The sequence below is a fragment of the Tachypleus tridentatus genome, chromosome 12 (genome assembly GCF_004210375.1).
Source record: "Tachypleus tridentatus isolate NWPU-2018 chromosome 12, ASM421037v1, whole genome shotgun sequence".
In the NCBI taxonomy this organism is placed as follows: Eukaryota; Metazoa; Arthropoda; class Merostomata; order Xiphosura; family Limulidae; genus Tachypleus; species Tachypleus tridentatus.
Window position 1 is genome coordinate 116,070,474 of NC_134836.1, and position 19,469 is coordinate 116,089,942.

The 19,469-nt window shown below is 26.1% G+C and overlaps 1 protein-coding gene across 1 annotated transcript; it reads left to right on the top strand.

The window, feature by feature from the left end:
* The first annotated feature begins 299 nt into the window (after positions 1-299).
* Positions 300-17,983, top strand: LOC143234439 (pancreas transcription factor 1 subunit alpha-like). The gene is made up of 2 exons (XM_076471822.1): positions 300-843; positions 15,493-17,983. The coding sequence occupies exons 1-2, from the start codon at positions 399-401 to the stop codon at positions 15,669-15,671; spliced, it is 624 nt and encodes a 207-aa protein (XP_076327937.1). The 5' UTR covers positions 300-398; the 3' UTR covers positions 15,672-17,983.
* Positions 17,984-19,469: the final 1,486 nt, after the last annotated feature.

Below are 19,469 nucleotides of genomic sequence, written 5' to 3' on the forward strand. Positions count from 1 at the left end.
GATAATTAAATTTCAAAATCAACTTTAAATATAATATAGGATCGTGAGAAAAACACTCTCCTAGATACCCTACCATTTTTGTTTTTATAAAATAAATTAAAACCCAGCCGAAATCGACTCATCTCTGTTAAACTGTTAGAAGCTATTTTAGTTGCTGCTTGCTTCAATCAATAGTACAACTATTGACACTATTGGTGTTCATCGGAATGAAAGGCGGAGCCTCCAATAGCCAATAAGATTCGTGCATGTCTGTCAGCAGGTGACGACAGGTGTTGTTCAACGCAACATTTTCCCATGATGTTCTGCCATAGTTTTCGGGCTATAGAAAAGGAATCATAATCTCCACTGTACCAAACAAGTGTCCCTGGAAGGCTGTGCTAGAAAGAGAAACTTGAAACATGGAAAACATCAATCTTACAAACGTCAGCCAACATTTCTTAGACTACCAACAAATGAGCCACTTCAATATTCAGAGCGGTTATTCTGGTAATAACGTATCCGTGGACTCCATGACCGTCCATGCTCAACATTCCGATCAGGAAAATTTCCACGAACACAGAAAACGTCGTAAAAAGAGTCACCAACAGAAACACCAACAACGACAAACAGCGAACCAACGAGAGCGAAGACGAATGCAAAGCATCAATGACGCCTTTGAAGGTCTCAGAGCTCATATTCCGACACTACCTTATGAGAAGCGACTGTCCAAAGTGGATACTCTGAGGCTAGCTATTGGATACATAGAGTTCTTAAGAGAAATAGTTCATACCGACTCCCATTCTAATATGTTGAAGAATCAGGGAAACGAAGGACCCAAAAAAGTGATAATTAATTATCATAAAGGTAGGAAACCATCTTGCTTCTTCCAGATCTCTGAATAATTCAAATAAATAACGCTCGAGTTTGATTCTCACCTCAAAAACACTTTAATTCAAATAATACAACTGAAATTTCTTACGTTATCCCTTGTTTTTTGTGCTTTCTAAACTCTCTCAGTTAGGGTTACAGGTGTACGTCGCCTTCTCGTCACCTAAAAAACACTTTAATTCAAATAATACAAATGAAATTTCTTACGTTATCCCTTGTTTTTTTGTGTTTTCTAAACTCTCTCAGTTAGGGTTACAGGTGTACGTCGCCTTCTCGTCACCTCAAAAACACTTTAATTCAAATAATACAACTGAAATTTCTTACGTTATCCCTTGTTTTTTTGTGTTTTCTAAACTCTCTTAGTTAGGGTTACAGGTGTACGTCGCCTTCTCGTCACCTCAAAAACACTTTAATTCAAATAATACAACTGAAATTTCTTACGTTATCCCTTGTTTTTTTTGTGTTTTCTAAACTCTCTCAACTAGGGTTACAGGTGTACGTCGCTTGTGTGCCTTTTTAAACCAAGCAAGTATTTTATTTACAAGAAAATGTTGGTATTGTGTAAAGTTATTACGTTTGCATACATGTTTTACTTAATTATAACTAACGAGTCGTATAAAATCTGGTAGCCTGTATTTCGAAGGGGAGAAATAGGTTATTCACAGTGGAATGTTACAGTGAGGGTGAGAATCCACAGGACAAATTATAAATACAAGACAGCTTTACTCATTCATTTTACCTAACTTATCATTAATTATAAAATACTAAATATAATATTTATTTCGGCAAAGGTTAACCAGTTCATATCCTAAACTTTAAACAGTTATATCCTGGATATTAGACAATTCATGTCCTGGACTTCACATTTTTTTAAAGGTCACGTATACTCTGTAAACGTGGGTGAATGTTAGGTTTTATTATATGTATATATTTACAGGAGATACCGTTAGAAATTGACTACCTGTACACATTAATATATGGGTGGAACTGGCAGAGGGCAACTTTATCAGCAAAGAAAGCTAGAAAAACACGAGCTAATTGAGTCGACAAAGCCCTAATTATTTATTGAACTGACATAGAATCTTACAATATTTGGTTGTTCGAATGCGGGTTAATGAAACTGAGTTTTCCAAAACTCAGTCCAGTTTCTTTGTTATAAAACATTTTGTTAAAACTTCCATAGCAGGTTAAGGCCTTCAACTCGATTGTTGTCTTTTGCTTGATCTTCACCTCCACCCCTTCCAGCTCACGTTTTTAACATAAGTAACTTTTACCATATACTGATACTTTATCGAAGGGACTAGAGATAACATTAGTTGCTAACAGATGAAGATTTATCACTGAGTGAATTTATCTTCTCTAAATTAAGCTGTCTGAATTACTGAGAAAAAAACGTAAAATTTAACCTAGTTTAAATAATTAACCAATGAATACAATACTAGTACTAACGGACAGGTATAAGTCGAAAGTAATTATTAATAGCTTTAAAACATAATTAAATTGTATCAACATACATATATGGTTATCTTTGTAAATACAAGTTACAGTATCACAGGTTGTTCTGTGGTAAATTGACTTCTTAAATCCGTCTACTAACATATCTATCTAATCATAGAAATGCATACCTAACAAAATCACTGCACAACAAAGTTTTTGCTTCTTGAACACTGTTGGGTGTTCCTTATAGATTGTTGGCTGCTGATCACGAAAATCACATCCAAATTTGCCCATCACGTACCGTTTCATCGAAATCTTCGGTTTCACCAGGACATTGAATACAATGGAAAAACAATATCAGAGCAACTGGAATCCATCAATACTTGTTGACTACTGTTGGACACTGCAACGTGATGCACCGGACATTGAATACAAACGAAAATCAGGAGCAAGACAATTTTTAATTATGTTGAACTTAATAGCGTATTAGAAACAAAAACGCAATTAAATACGTTATTGCCGGTAAACAGTTAACTGTCTATTTCTCAGAGTTTCTACGTGATGAAGCAAAACCAAAATTATATTTGTGCATACCCACCAGGTACCTGTCACAATCAGCAAAAACTTTTCAAAAAATTGTTGTGCAGTGTAATATAAAACATACATTTAAAATAACTGTCGAATGGAAACTTGTTTAAACTGGACGCTGTAGTACGTGTAGATATAATTTAAAGGTGTGCATGGTGTCACTTAAATAACATTATAAAAATGTTATTTGCGCATAAGCAATCAAATTTGTCGTAAAACAAAAAAAGTCATTATATATTTTAAGCACTGACCTTATGAGGTCTCGTGGAGTTTTCCTAAGAAGTATGTCTAATATTATGCAAACTGCACAACGTCCACGGTATCCATTAAAAGTCATACTCTCTGAAAGCATTACGGGTGCGATTAAAGACTGTAGCGTTTTAAAAATATATATAATAAACCTTACACTAGTTTCTCATGCTATTATTATAATGAGTAAAAATATATATAATAAACCTTACACTAGTTTCTCATGCTATTATTATAATGAGTAAATATATATATAATAAACCTTACACTAGTTTCTCATGCTATTATTATAATGAGTAAAATATATATATAATAAACCTTACACTAGTTTCTCATGCTATTATTATAATGAGTAAATATATATATAATAAACTTTACACTTGTTTCTCATGCTATTATTATAATGAGTAAAAATATATATAATAAACTTTACACTTGTTTCTCATGCTATTATTATAATGAGTAAAAATATATATAATAAACTTTACACTTGTTTCTCATGATATTATTATAATGTGTAAAATATATATATAATAAACTTTACACTAGTTTCTCATGATATTATTATAATGAGTAAAAATATATATATATAATAAACCTTACACTAGTTTCTTATGCTATTATTATAATGAGTAAAAATATATATAATAAAACTTACACTAGTTTCTCATGCTATTATTATAATGAGTAAAAATATATATAATAAAACTTACACTAGTTTCTCATGCTATTATTATAATGAGTAAAAATATATATAATAAACCTTACACTAGTTTCTCATGCTATTATTATAATGAGTAAAATATATATAATAAACCTTACACTAGTTTCTCATGCTATTATTATAATGAGTAAAAATATATATAATAAACCTTACACTAGTTTCTCATGCTATTATTATAATGAGTAAAAATATATATATATAATAAACCTTACACTTGTTTCTCATGCTATTATTATAATGTGTAAAAATATATATATATAATAAACTTTACACTTGTTTCTCATGCTATTATTATAATGAGTACAAATATATATAATAAACCTTACACTAGTTTCTCATGCTATTATTATAATGAGTAAAATATATATATAATAAACTTTACACTTGTTTCTCATGCTATTATTATAATGAGTAAAAATATATATAATAAACCTTACACTAGTTTCTCATGCTATTATTATAATGAGTAAAAATATATATAATAAACCTTACACTAGTTTCTCATGCTATTATTATAATGAGTAAAAATATATATAATAAACCTTACACTAGTTTCTCATGCTATTATTATAATGAGTAAAAATATATATAATAAACCTTACACTAGTTTCTCATGCTATTATTATAATGAGTAAAAATATATATATAATAAACCTTACACTTGTTTCTCATGCTATTATTATAATGTGTAAAAATATATATATATAATAAACTTTACACTTGTTTCTCATGCTATTATTATAATGACTAAAATATATATATAATAAAACTTACACTTGTTTCTCATGCTATTATTATAATGTGTAAAAATATATATATATAATAAACCTTACACTAGTTTCTCATGCTATTATTATAATGAGTAAAAATATATATAATAAACCTTACACTAGTTTCTCATGCTATTATTATAATGAGTAAATATATATATAATAAACTTTACACTTGTTTCTCATGCTATTATTATAATGAGTAAAAATATATATACTAAACTTTACACTTGTTTCTCATGCTATTATTATAATGAGTAAAAATATATATAATAAACTTTACACTTGTTTCTCATGCTATTATTATAATGTGTAAAATATATATATAATAAACTTTACACTAGTTTCTCATGCTATTATTATAATGAGGTAAAGTAAAATATATATATATAATAAACCTTACACTAGTTTCTTATGCTATTATTATAATGAGTAAAATATATATAATAAAACTTACACTAGTTTCTCATGCTATTATTATAATGAGTAAAATATATATAATAAAACTTACACTAGTTTCTCATGCTATTATTATAATGAGTAAAATATATATAATAAACCTTACACTAGTTTCTCATGCTATTATTATAATGAGTAAAAATATATATATAATAAACCTTACACTAGTTTCTCATGCTATTATTATAATGAGTAAAATATATATATAATAAACCTTACACTTGTTTCTCATGCTATTATTATAATGTGTAAAAATATATATATATAATAAACTTTACACTTGTTTCTCATGCTATTATTATAATGAGTAAAAATATATATAATAAACCTTACACTAGTTTCTCATGCTATTATTATAATGAGTAAAATATATATATAATAAACTTTACACTTGTTTCTCATGCTATTATTATAATGAGTAAAATATATATAATAAACCTTACACTAGTTTCTCATGCTATTATTATAATGAGTAAAAATATATATAATAAACCTTACACTAGTTTCTCATGCTATTATTATAATGAGTAAAAATATATATAATAAACCTTACACTAGTTTCTCATGCTATTATTATAATGAGTAAAAAATATATATAATAAACCTTACACTAGTTTCTCATGCTATTATTATAATGAGTAAAAATATATATATATAATAAACCTTACACTAGTTTCTTATGCTATTATTATAATGAGTAAAAATATATATAATAAACCTTACACTAGTTTTTCATGCTATTATTATAATGAGTAAAATATATATAATAAACCTTACACTAGTTTCTCATGCTATTATTATAATGAGTAAAAATATATATAATAAACCTTACACTAGTTTCTCATGCTATTATTATAATGAGTAAAATATATATATAATAAACCTTACACTTGTTTCTCATGCTATTATTATAATGAGTAAAAATATATATAATAAACCTTACACTAGTTTCTCATGCTATTATTATAATGAGTAAAAATATATATGATAAACCTTACACTAGTTTCTCATGCTATTATTATAATGAGTAAAAATATATATAATAAACCTTACACTAGTTTCTCATGCTATTATTATAATGAGTAAAAATATATATAATAAACCTTACACTAGTTTCTCATGCTATTATTATAATGAGTAAAAATATATATAATAAACCTTACACTAGTTTCTTATGCTATTATTATAATGAGTAAAAATATATGTACTAAACTTTACACTAGTTTCTCATGCTATTATTATAATGAGTAAAATATATATATAATAAACCTTACACTTGTTTCTCATGCTATTATTATAATGTGTAAAAATATATATATATATAATAAACTTTACACTTGTTTCTCATGCTATTATTATAATGAGTAAAATATATATATAATAAACCTTACACTTGTTTCTCATGCTATTATTATAATGTGTAAAAATATATATATATAATAAACCTTACACTAGTTTCTCATGCTATTATTATAATGAGTAAAAATATATATAATAAACTTTACACTTGTTTCTCATGCTATTATTATAATGAGTAAAATATATATATAATAAACCTTACACTTGTTTCTCATGCTATTATTATAATGAGTAAAAATATATATAATAAACTTTACACTTGTTTCTCATGCTATTATTATAATGAGTAAAAATATATATAATAAACTTTACACTTGTTTCTCATGCTATTATTATAATGTGTAAAATATATATATAATAAACCTTACACTAGTTTCTCATGCTATTATTATAATGAGTAAAAATATATATATATAATAAACCTTACACTAGTTTCTTATGCTATTATTATAATGAGTAAAAATATATATAATAAAACTTACACTAGTTTCTCATGCTATTATTATAATGAGTAAAAATATATATAATAAAACTTACACTAGTTTCTCATGCTATTATTATAATGAGTAAAAATATATATAATAAACCTTACACTAGTTTCTCATGCTATTATTATAATGAGTAAAAATATATATATATAATAAACCTTACACTAGTTTCTCATGCTATTATTATAATGAGTAAAAATATATATATAATAAACCATACACTTGTTTCTCATGCTATTATTATAATGTGTAAAAATATATTTATATAATAAACTTTACACTTGTTTCTCATGCTATTATTATAATGAGTACAAATATATATAATAAACCTTACACTAGTTTCTCATGCTATTATTATAATGAGTAAAATATATATATAATAAACTTTACACTTGTTTCTCATGCTATTATTATAATGAGTAAAAATATATATAATAAACCTTACACTAGTTTCTCATGCTATTATTATAATGAGTAAAAATATATATAATAAACCTTACACTAGTTTCTCATGCTATTATTATAATGAGTAAAAATATATATAATAAACCTTACACTAGTTTCTCATGCTATTATTATAATGAGTAAAAATATATATAATAAACCTTACACTAGTTTCTCATGCTATTATTATAATGAGTAAAATATATATATAATAAACCTTACACTTGTTTCTCATGCTATTATTATAATGTGTAAAAATATATATATATAATAAACCTTACTCTAGTTTCTCATGCTATTATTATAATGAGTAAAAATATATATAATAAACCTTACACTAGTTTCTCATGCTATTATTATAATGAGTAAATATATATATAATAAACTTTACACTTGTTTCTCATGCTATTATTATAATGAGTAAAAATATATATAATAAACTTTACACTTGTTTCTCATGCTATTATTATAATGAGTAAAAATATATATAATAAACTTTACACTTGTTTCTCATGCTATTATTATAATGTGTAAAATATATATATAATAAACTTTACACTAGTTTCTCATGCTATTATTATAATGAGTAAATATATATATATATAATAAACCTTACACTTGTTTCTCATGCTATTATTATAATGTGTAAAAATATATATGTATAATAAACTTTACACTTGTTTCTCATGCTATTATTATAATGAGTAAAAATATATATAATAAACCTTACACTAGTTTCTCATGCTATTATTATAATGAGTAAAATATATATATAATAAACTTTACACTTGTTTTTCATGCTATTATTATAATGAGTAAAAATATATATAATAAACCTTACACTAGTTTCTCATGCTATTATTATAATGAGTAAAAATATATATATATAATAAACCTTACACTAGTTTCTCATGCTATTATTATAATGAGTAAAAATATATATATAATAAACCTTACACTTGTTTCTCATGCTATTATTATAATGTGTAAAAATATATATATATAATAAACTTTACACTTGTTTCTCATGCTATTATTATAATGAGTACAAATATATATAATAAACCTTACACTAGTTTCTCATGCTATTATTATAATGAGTAAAATATATATATAATAAACTTTACACTTGTTTCTCATGCTATTATTATAATGAGTAAAAATATATATAATAAACCTTACACTAGTTTCTCATGCTATTATTATAATGAGTAAAAATATATATAATAAACCTTACACTAGTTTCTCATGCTATTATTATAATGAGTAAAATATATATAATAAACCTTACACTAGTTTCTCATGCTATTATTATAAGTAAGTAAAAATATATATAATAAACCTTACACTAGTTTCTCATGCTATTATTATAATGAGTAAAAATATATATATAATAAACCTTACACTTGTTTCTCATGCTATTATTATAATGTGTAAAAATATATATATATAATAAACCTTACTCTAGTTTCTCATGCTATTATTATAATGAGTAAAAATATATATAATAAACCTTACACTAGTTTCTCATGCTATTATTATAATGAGTAAATATATATATAATAAACTTTACACTTGTTTCTCATGCTATTATTATAATGAGTAAAAATATATATAATAAACTTTACACTTGTTTCTCATGCTATTATTATAATGAGTAAAAATATATATAATAAACTTTACACTTGTTTCTCATGCTATTATTATAATGTGTAAAATATATATATAATAAACTTTACACTAGTTTCTCATGCTATTATTATAATGAGTAAATATATATATATATAATAAACCTTACACTAGTTTCTTATGCTATTATTATAATGAGTAAAATATATATAATAAAACTTACACTAGTTTCTCATGCTATTATTATAATGAGTAAAATATATATAATAAAACTTACACTAGTTTCTCATGCTATTATTATAATGAGTAAAATATATATATAATAAACCTTACACTAGTTTCTCATGCTATTATTATAATGAGTAAAATATATATATAATAAACCTTACACTAGTTCCTCATGCTATTATTATAATGAGTAAAATATATATATATAATAAACCTTACACTAGTTTCTCATGCTATTATTATAATGAGTAAAAATATATATATAATAAACCTTACACTTGTTTCTCATGCTATTATTATAATGTGTAAAAATATATATGTATAATAAACTTTACACTTGTTTCTCATGCTATTATTATAATGAGTACAAATATATATAATAAACCTTACACTAGTTTCTCATGCTATTATTATAATGAGTAAAATATATATATAATAAACTTTACACTTGTTTTTCATGCTATTATTATAATGAGTAAAATATATATAATAAACCTTACACTAGTTTCTCATGCTATTATTATAATGAGTAAAATATATATAATAAACCTTACACTAGTTTCTCATGCTATTATTATAATGAGTAAAAATATATATAATAAACCTTACACTAGTTTCTCATGGTATTATTATAATGTGTAAAAATATATATATATAATAAACTTTACACTTGTTTCTCATGCTATTATTATAATGAGTAAAATATATATATAATAAACCTTACACTTGTTTCTCATGCTATTATTATAATGTGTAAAAATATATATATATAATAAACCTTACTCTAGTTTCTCATGCTATTATTATAATGAGTAAAAATATATATAATAAACCTTACACTAGTTTCTCATGCTATTATTATAATGAGTAAATATATATATAATAAACTTTACACTTGTTTCTCATGCTATTATTATAATGAGTAAAAATATATATAATAAACTTTACACTTGTTTCTCATGCTATTATTATAATGAGTAAAAATATATATAATAAACTTTACACTTGTTTCTCATGCTATTATTATAATGTGTAAAATATATATATAATAAACTTTACACTAGTTTCTCATGCTATTATTATAATGAGTAAATATATATATATATAATAAACCTTACACTAGTTTCTTATGCTATTATTATAATGAGTAAAAATATATATAATAAAACTTACACTAGTTTCTCATGCTATTATTATAATGAGTAAAAATATATATAATAAAACTTACACTAGTTTCTCATGCTATTATTATAATGAGTAAAATATATATATAATAAACCTTACACTAGTTTCTCATGCTATTATTATAATGAGTAAAAATATATATAATAAACCTTACACTAGTTTCTCATGCTATTATTATAATGAGTAAAAATATATATATATAATAAACCTTACACTAGTTTCTCATGCTATTATTATAATGAGTAAAAATATATATATAATAAACCTTACACTTGTTTCTCATGCTATTATTATAATGTGTAAAAATATATATGTATAATAAACTTTACACTTGTTTCTCATGCTATTATTATAATGAGTACAAATATATATAATAAACCTTACACTAGTTTCTCATGCTATTATTATAATGAGTAAAATATATATATAATAAACTTTACACTTGTTTTTCATGCTATTATTATAATGAGTAAAAATATATATAATAAACCTTACACTAGTTTCTCATGCTATTATTATAATGAGTAAAAATATATATAATAAACCTTACACTAGTTTCTCATGCTATTATTATAATGAGTAAAATATATATAATAAACCTTACACTAGTTTCTCATGCTATTATTATAATGAGTAAAATATATATAATAAACCTTACACTAGTTTCTCATGCTATTATTATAATGAGTAAAAATATATATATAATAAACCTTACACTTGTTTCTCATGCTATTATTATAATGTGTAAAAATATATATATATAATAAACTTTACACTTGTTTCTCATGCTATTATTATAATGAGTAAAATATATATATAATAAACCTTACACTTGTTTCTCATGCTATTATTATAATGTGTAAAAATATATATATATAATAAACCTTACACTAGTTTCTCATGCTATTATTATAATGAGTAAAAATATATATATATAATAAACCTTACACTAGTTTCTTATGCTATTATTATAATGAGTAAAAATATATATAATAAACCTTACACTAGTTTCTCATGCTATTATTATAATGAGTAAAAATATATATAATAAACCTTACACTAGTTTCTCATGCTATTATTATAATGAGTAAAAATATATATAATAAACCTTACACTAGTTTCTCATGCTATTATTATAATGAGTAAAAATATATATATAATAAACCTTACACTTGTTTCTCATGCTATTATTATAATGAGTAAAAATATATATAATAAACCTTACACTAGTTTCTCATGCTATTATTATAATGAGTAAAAATATATATAATAAACCTTACACTAGTTTCTCATGCTATTATTATAATGAGTAAAAATATATATAATAAACCTTACACTAGTTTCTCATGCTATTATTATAATGAGAAAAAATATATATAATAAACCTTACACTAGTTTCTCATGCTATTATTATAATGAGTAAAAATATATATAATAAACCTTACACTAGTTTCTTATGCTATTATTATAATGAGTAAAAATATATGTACTAAACTTTACACTAGTTTCTCATGCTATTATTATAATGAGTAAAATATATATATAATAAACCTTACACTTGTTTCTCATGCTATTATTATAATGTGTAAAAATATATATATATAATAAACTTTACACTTGTTTCTCATGCTATTATTATAATGAGTAAAATATATATATAATAAACCTTACACTTGTTTCTCATGCTATTATTATAATGTGTAAAAATATATATATATAATAAACCTTACACTAGTTTCTCATGCTATTATTATAATGAGTAAAAATATATATAATAAACTTTACACTTGTTTCTCATGCTATTATTATAATGAGTAAAATATATATATAATAAACCTTACACTTGTTTCTCATGCTATTATTATAATGTGTAAATATATATATATATAATAAACCTTACACTAGTTTCTCATGCTATTATTATAATGAGTAAAAATATATATAATAAACCTTACACTAGTTTCTCATGCTATTATTATAATGAGTAAAAATATATATAATAAACCTTACACTAGTTTCTCATGCTATTATTATAATGAGTAAAAATATATGTACTAAACTTTACACTAGTTTCTCATGCTATTATTATAATGAGTAAAATATATATATAATAAACCTTACACTTGTTTCTCATGCTATTATTATAATGTGTAAAAATATATATATATAATAAACTTTACACTTGTTTCTCATGCTATTATTATAATGAGTACAAATATATATAATAAACTTTACACTAGTTTCTCATGCTATTATTATAATGAGTAAAAATATATATAATAAACTTTACATTTGTTTCTCATGCTATTATTATAATGAGTAAAAATATATATAATAAACCTTACACTAGTTTCTCATGCTATTATTATAATGAGTAAAAATATATATACTAAACTTTACACTTGTTTCTCATGCTATTATTATAATGAGTACAAATATATATAATAAACCTTACACTAGTTTCTCATGCTATTATTATAATGAGTTCATTTCGCCAAATAAAAGTTCTCGCACTACAACAATTATTGTTTGATTACAATTATGTTTCAACCAATAGAGATTGAATTCCAATGTGAATCATCATATAAACGTCGTACAAATTAAACATATCTGAAAGAAAATGAATATTTTTATTTCTTGGATTAATAAATAAAACACTTCGCCTCTGGACGTAGGTCGTCCATGTAACACTTTACTGCTATTTAAGCAGTAAGTTAAGAGAGTTATGCTTACAATATGGGTAAACGTCAACTTCAATTTCCATAATACACTTGTTTGCATTGGCTAATAAAAACTGACCAGAAATGATTATTTATCGTATTTAACACTGTTCCATGTCAAGAGAAAATTTACACAACAGAAGATATGGACCACACTTACATCATGTAGATACTTACAGCACTTACATGATGTTATACTGTTTCTACAGAAACATGATAAGAATTATGTGGATACTGACCACACTTACATGATGTTATACTGTTTCTACAGAAACATGATAAGAATTATGTGGATACTAACCACACTTACATGATGTTCTACTGTTTCTACATATTCATGGTGTGAATGATGTAGATACTGACCACACTTACGTGATGTTCTACTGTTTATACATATTCATGGTGTGAATGATGTATATACAGACCACACTTACATGATGTTCTGCTGTTTCAGACTTGCTTTGTCTTCTCCCTTCTCTGTGCTCTTTAATTTTTGTAAGTTTCATTATTTCAGATGTACCTTGTCTTCCCCTTCTCTGTAAGTTTTATAGTTTCAGGCCTGCCTTGTCTTCCCCATCTCTGTAAGTTTTTATTGTTTCAGACTTTCCTTGTTTTCTCCATCTCTGTAAGTTTTTATTGTTTCAGACTTTCCTTGTCTTCCCCATTTTTGTAAGATTTTATTATTTCAGAATTTCATTGTCTTTCCCATTTTTGTAAGTTTTTATTGTTTCAGACTTTCCTTGTCTTCTCCATTTCTGTAAGTTTTTATTGTTTCAGACTTTCCTTGTTTTCTCCATCTCTGTAAGTTTTTATTGTTTCATACTTTCCTTGTTCTTCCCCATCTCTGTAAGTTTTATAGTTTCAGACTTTCCTTGCTTTCCCCATCTCTGTAAGTTTTTATTGTTTCAGACTTTCCTTGTTTTCTCCATCTCTGTAAGTTTTTATTGTTTCAGACTTTCCTTGTCTTCCCCATTTTTGTAAGTTTTTATTGTTTCAGACTTTCCTTGTCTTCCTCTCTCTAAATATTTAAAGGTTCGGTTTCGGGTTGGGCCACTATTTTGTCTTTACAAAATTAATAACTAGGAGTTAGTTAATGTTTCATCCAAAGTCCATCATTGTCACACAAAGGTAACTTCTTTCAAGAATAAAATCTGTTCAAGTTATTCTTCTGGTGGCCGTTGATGAAACTATTTGCATTTGGAAATAACTATATGTTGTGATAGAGGATATGAGTAAAGTAACCTGAGTTAATAACCTCTGTAATTAGAAGTATCACAAACTACATTGTTTCTGTCAGTTTATTTAAAATGAAATATTTATAATAGTTTTCAAATCTTTCTTAATATAAGGAAGTCTTGTGACGAGAACACTCAACCTAAGAGTGGTGAGTTAGAATCCCGTCACGAACATTCTCGCCTTTTGAGCCTTGAGGTCTTTATAATGTTATGGTTAGTCCCTCTTGTCCTTGGTTGAAAAATAGTTCAAGAGTTGGCTGTAGGTGGTGTTTACTAGCTCAATTCCCCTACTTTATATCTTCTAAACTTAGGGCGGCTAACGGAGATAGATTTTTCGGATTTCTGTAGGAAATTCAACATACAAATAAATGTTATTACCGTTATGGTAATTTCCCTACAAATATCATGTTTCATACATTTAAATTTCCCTCGCAAAAACGTAGTTCGTAATCTATTTATGTGGCCGATCTATTCAAATGAAAATGTTGCCTAAATTGTCTGAAATTCGACACATACTTAAATATATAAGAGGATAAAAATCTTGAGCTTAGATTAAAAGAGTAAAATAAAACGTTGGACTGGACGTTTAGTTTAGTTTATTAACAGTAGGTAGCGCTTTCACAGCTTAAATGCAACGTTTTAAATCTTAAAGGAATAAAATCAGTTCGCTTGTAATGATATAAAACTTACGGTTTTCAACATATTCTAACCAAGCAAAACAAGGATACTTAAACATTTTAATTAATTAATAATTAATACTTTAAAGGTTTTAAACGCCGATGACGACAAAGATATTAAACCAATAGGCTTAAGAATATTGATATAAATCTCATAAGAGACAGTTGTTTTCTTCATTTTACGTTTCTCTAATGAAATATTTACACAAGAAAAATTTAATGGCTTGTCTAATTTATTTTCCATTATTATGAGACCAAATAATTAAATGTATTTTTGACGAAAACAAAATGGCGACAGAGATTCAAAAGTCTCCATGAAGCGTGAAATACTTTATATAAAACCAACAATTTCAAATTTTTCTTCTTCTTCATCACGATTCTATCCATGTTTTTGGGCCTAAATACGTCCACCATTATCTTATTTTCATTTCAGGTGGATCAAACAGCAATCTTCCATTGGCTGGACACTCGCTTTCCTGGACAAATGAAAAGCAGACGACTCAAAACAGGCAGACGATGGTTGCCAAGGTGTGGACTCCAGAAGATCCTCAGAAACACAATACGCACATCACCGAGACGGGATCCGAATCAGAAAGCTCACGTTTGCCCTAATTTTTATTCTACTAACAAGAAACTCGTACTTCGTAATGGTATTTCTGATTTGTTAATAGAAGAGAATTATAGTTATCTGATGGTGTGCAACCTTTACCAAATCCGTCAAATTCGTTACTGCACTAAAACACATTTCATTGTAACCTAAATCATATTTTTTTATTGTTAATTTATTTTATCACTGTAAAAACATTTCAATTTTAGTTTTTTATTAACTAAGAGAAAACATCACTAAATATTATTACTTTTCTCTCGTGACGCGTTCTTTCCTTCTTCATCAAAAAGAAAGAAAAAAATCATTTGCTAGGGTTTTCAGATACATCAATACTAAAATACTAGTCTTAACTTCGAGTGAGAAAATCTTTTTCTTGTATCTGACGTTTTAGTGTTAAAGGGATAAGGCTCTTAACAAGATAAGGTTCTTAACAGACGCAATAGGATAATCAGTCTACTAAAAATCTGAACAGTTTGTGGAATAATACAGTTTAAATAATGTGTTTATTTTCTTATAGCAAAGCCACATCGGGCTATCTGCTAAGCTCACCGAGGGAAATCGAACCCCAGTTTAAATAACAGTTATTATTTTAAGGCTAGAAGAGAGATTACTTTTTTGGGTTATTTTTGTAGAACCTTTCCTATAAAACTTTAAGTTTTATTTTCAAACGTTCAGCTCAGTTTGCTTTGAACTTTTGGACGATTACTTGGTTATTATTAAACCTCGTGTTAAGAATTATCGTATATTTTTAAGACTATTCAGAACTGAACAAGAGTAGTAAAAAATACAACTTAAAGTTTACCATCGGCAAATGGTTGTAAAGTGGGTGTCACGATACGTGCATATGTCGAAATGTTATATCAGAAATCACTGAGTTATATAAAAACACACTAAGTTATATCAGAAAACAAACTTAGTAGCAGATCTTAGCTGTAGAAGTAACTGGGTATAAAACAACACTAACATTGTATAACACAAAAAAGTATCCGTAATTTTGAATGTTAGATCTAATTTATTCAAAAACATTAGTGTCAACACGACTGACTATTAGATCTAATTTATTCAAAAACATTAGTGTCAACACGACTAACTATTAGATCTAATTGATTCAAAAACATTAGTGTCAACACGACTGACTATTAGATCTAATTTATTCAAAAACATTAGTGTCAACACGACTGACTATTAGATCTAATTGATTCAAAAACATTAGTGTCAACACGACTGACTATTAGATCTAATTTATTCAAAAACATTAGTGTCAACACGACTGACTATTAGATCTAATTTATTCAAAAACATTAGTGTCAACACGACTGACTATTAGATCTAATTGATTCAAAAACATTAGTGTCAACACGACTGACTATTAGATCTAATTTATTCAAAAACATTGGTGTCAACACGACTTACTATTAGATCTAATTTATTCAAAAACATTGGTGTCAGATATATTGAATGTTATATCTATGCTGTAGAAAAACTCAACTTTATGAACGATAGGCTGAAACAACGTACAACTGAAGAATATGATAGTTTAAATAATAACAAAAACTGAAGGTATCCTTATAGTCATGGGTGTCTGCATGGAAGAAGAGAAGTACTTTCTCCCCTAAAAAATAAAAAAAATAATTCTTTCTTTATTCATTCAACGTATGCATATAAATCTTTTTTATTAAAATCACACTACCTTGGCCCTCTCTATAAAAATTTCTGTGGACGCCCATGTTTAGAACATGTGCACGTGAACTATTTTTAAAGTATAACACATACAAGAAAATAATTTGAATATAACAGAAGTTATCAAAACATTAATTGTTAAAATATCATTTTATAAAAAGTTGTCAAGGTAACGACCTTGTGGTAATTAAATTCTAAAGTCGTTTCTTAACGTATCTATAAATCATTTCCCTTAGTTCATTAATGACGTCAGATTTCTTGCACAAGCACCCATCAAAGGTGGAAAGACAGTTTCATGAGACAGTGTCAAAAAAACATTATAAACTACGTGATGATGTGTTTATTGTTTTTCGTATATTCAGTGTATCAGTTAACGTTTTCTTCCTTTAAGAATTGTTTATAAAAGAGTTAAGCCATTAACACCCGAAGGCACTCGAGGCACGCTAATCGAACTCTGTGATTTCATCGGCCACGTCTCAGATAACTTTGTTATGTCTACGTGTTTGTTTTTCGTTCTACTGAAACGAATAACTTTTTGTATATATTAACTATACTGGTCTTTAATAACTGGTTAATATAACAGGACCGTTTTCCAAATTCATTCGCTTATGAAATAATAAAAGGTTTAACAAATCTTTGTACGTTTTGTCGATTGCATTCGATGTAAACTGGATATTTTATATTACAAAAACAAACAGCAAAACAAGTAATACCTTTTAACCCACAATATCTTAAAATTGCATCTCTTACGTAAACATTTCATTTACTTTATTTGGATTTTAGGGTGTGTTTCTCTCCTTATTTACCATTTCTACTTCATTTTTCGGTTGATTTCACGTTTGTACGAAAATTACCAAGTGCCACCTGAGGGTCCCGCGTTCGAATCTCCGTCAGACCAACATCTTTAGTAATATCTTTTTACTTATTAATATAGGTGATTTTATATCTAATGTTATTCAATAATTGATTTCATGTTTAATGTTATTCAATATTTCATTTCATGTTTAATGTTATTTTATGGGTGATTTCATGTTTAATGTTATCCTTTTGTTGTTTGTCATTGAGCACAAAGCTACACAATGGTCTATCTGTGCTCTGCCCACCACGGGTGTCAAAACCCGGATTTTAGTGTTGTGAGTTCGCAGACTGTTATTCTATAGGTGACTTCGTGTTATTTTATAAGTGATTTTCTGTTTCATGTAATCTATATTTTATACGAAACCACTTCAACAAAACGTAACTTTAGGAATTCACTTGGAAAGCTAAGCTTTCGAACCGATTACGGGCCTTCATTAGGGATAAAAAATACCCAATAGCTAGGGTTTACATTAGATATAAATATTATTGTAAAGAAGTTAAAATCGTTCTCTCTAATGATTCCTGCTTAGACAGATAAATTTATCTGCCAAATATGATGGATTTGGACGATCATAGATGCCAAATTTTATAAACATCTTTTGTATTAAAACGCTTAAAGCTAAACTTAACCGGTTGCTTGTGTCATATTGGAAATAACTTTTACAAAGTCATTATGATAAAAAGTCACGCAAGCTTCACATTTGTTTTTCATATTTCTTCTTGATATTTCCATTTTGAATTCATTATCAAAGGCGTGTAAAATCATGTTTCAGAACCCAAGAGGCCTTTCGTTAATTCCAGAAAATGAGAGTTAAAGGGTTCTCTAAAACTTTGAAAGTTCAACTGAGGAGTTCTGGAATTAGACAGTTACTTGTTACAGTTACTTGTACGAGACAAAAGATAAAGCTGTTTTGACACACCTGTAGAGCAGCATCGAAAATAAACAAAAGTTAGTAGAAATGTGATCATTCGTTTTATCCTTCAGGTGCTTGAAGCATGTAACCGTTGGATGGTAGATATGGCTGAAAATTCCTATATGAGTGACTCCAAGCCATTTTGGCCTCGTTTCTTGGTTGCGTTGCCTGAGTTAGGCGGAAGACGTATACCATTAATCTTGGAGTTGGTACATTCTTACCTGTTACACTATTATTACAATAGGTGAGGTACGACTTCTTAGAAATCTTTTTCTGGATGGTTCTTCTATCCCCAGATGATCCATTTTCCTTCGTTTTCCAGTGCAGCTAAAGTGCAGGGCCATCATCGTC

Bases quoted from the DNA above. Each gene is read 5' to 3' on its own strand.
- LOC143234439 (XM_076471822.1), top strand. From the start codon at position 399: ATGGAAAACATCAATCTTACAAACGTCAGCCAACATTTCTTAGACTAC. The intron at 844-15,492 runs GTAGGAAACCAT...TTTTCATTTCAG, and splicing joins GATAATTAATTATCATAAAG to GTGGATCAAACAGCAATCTT.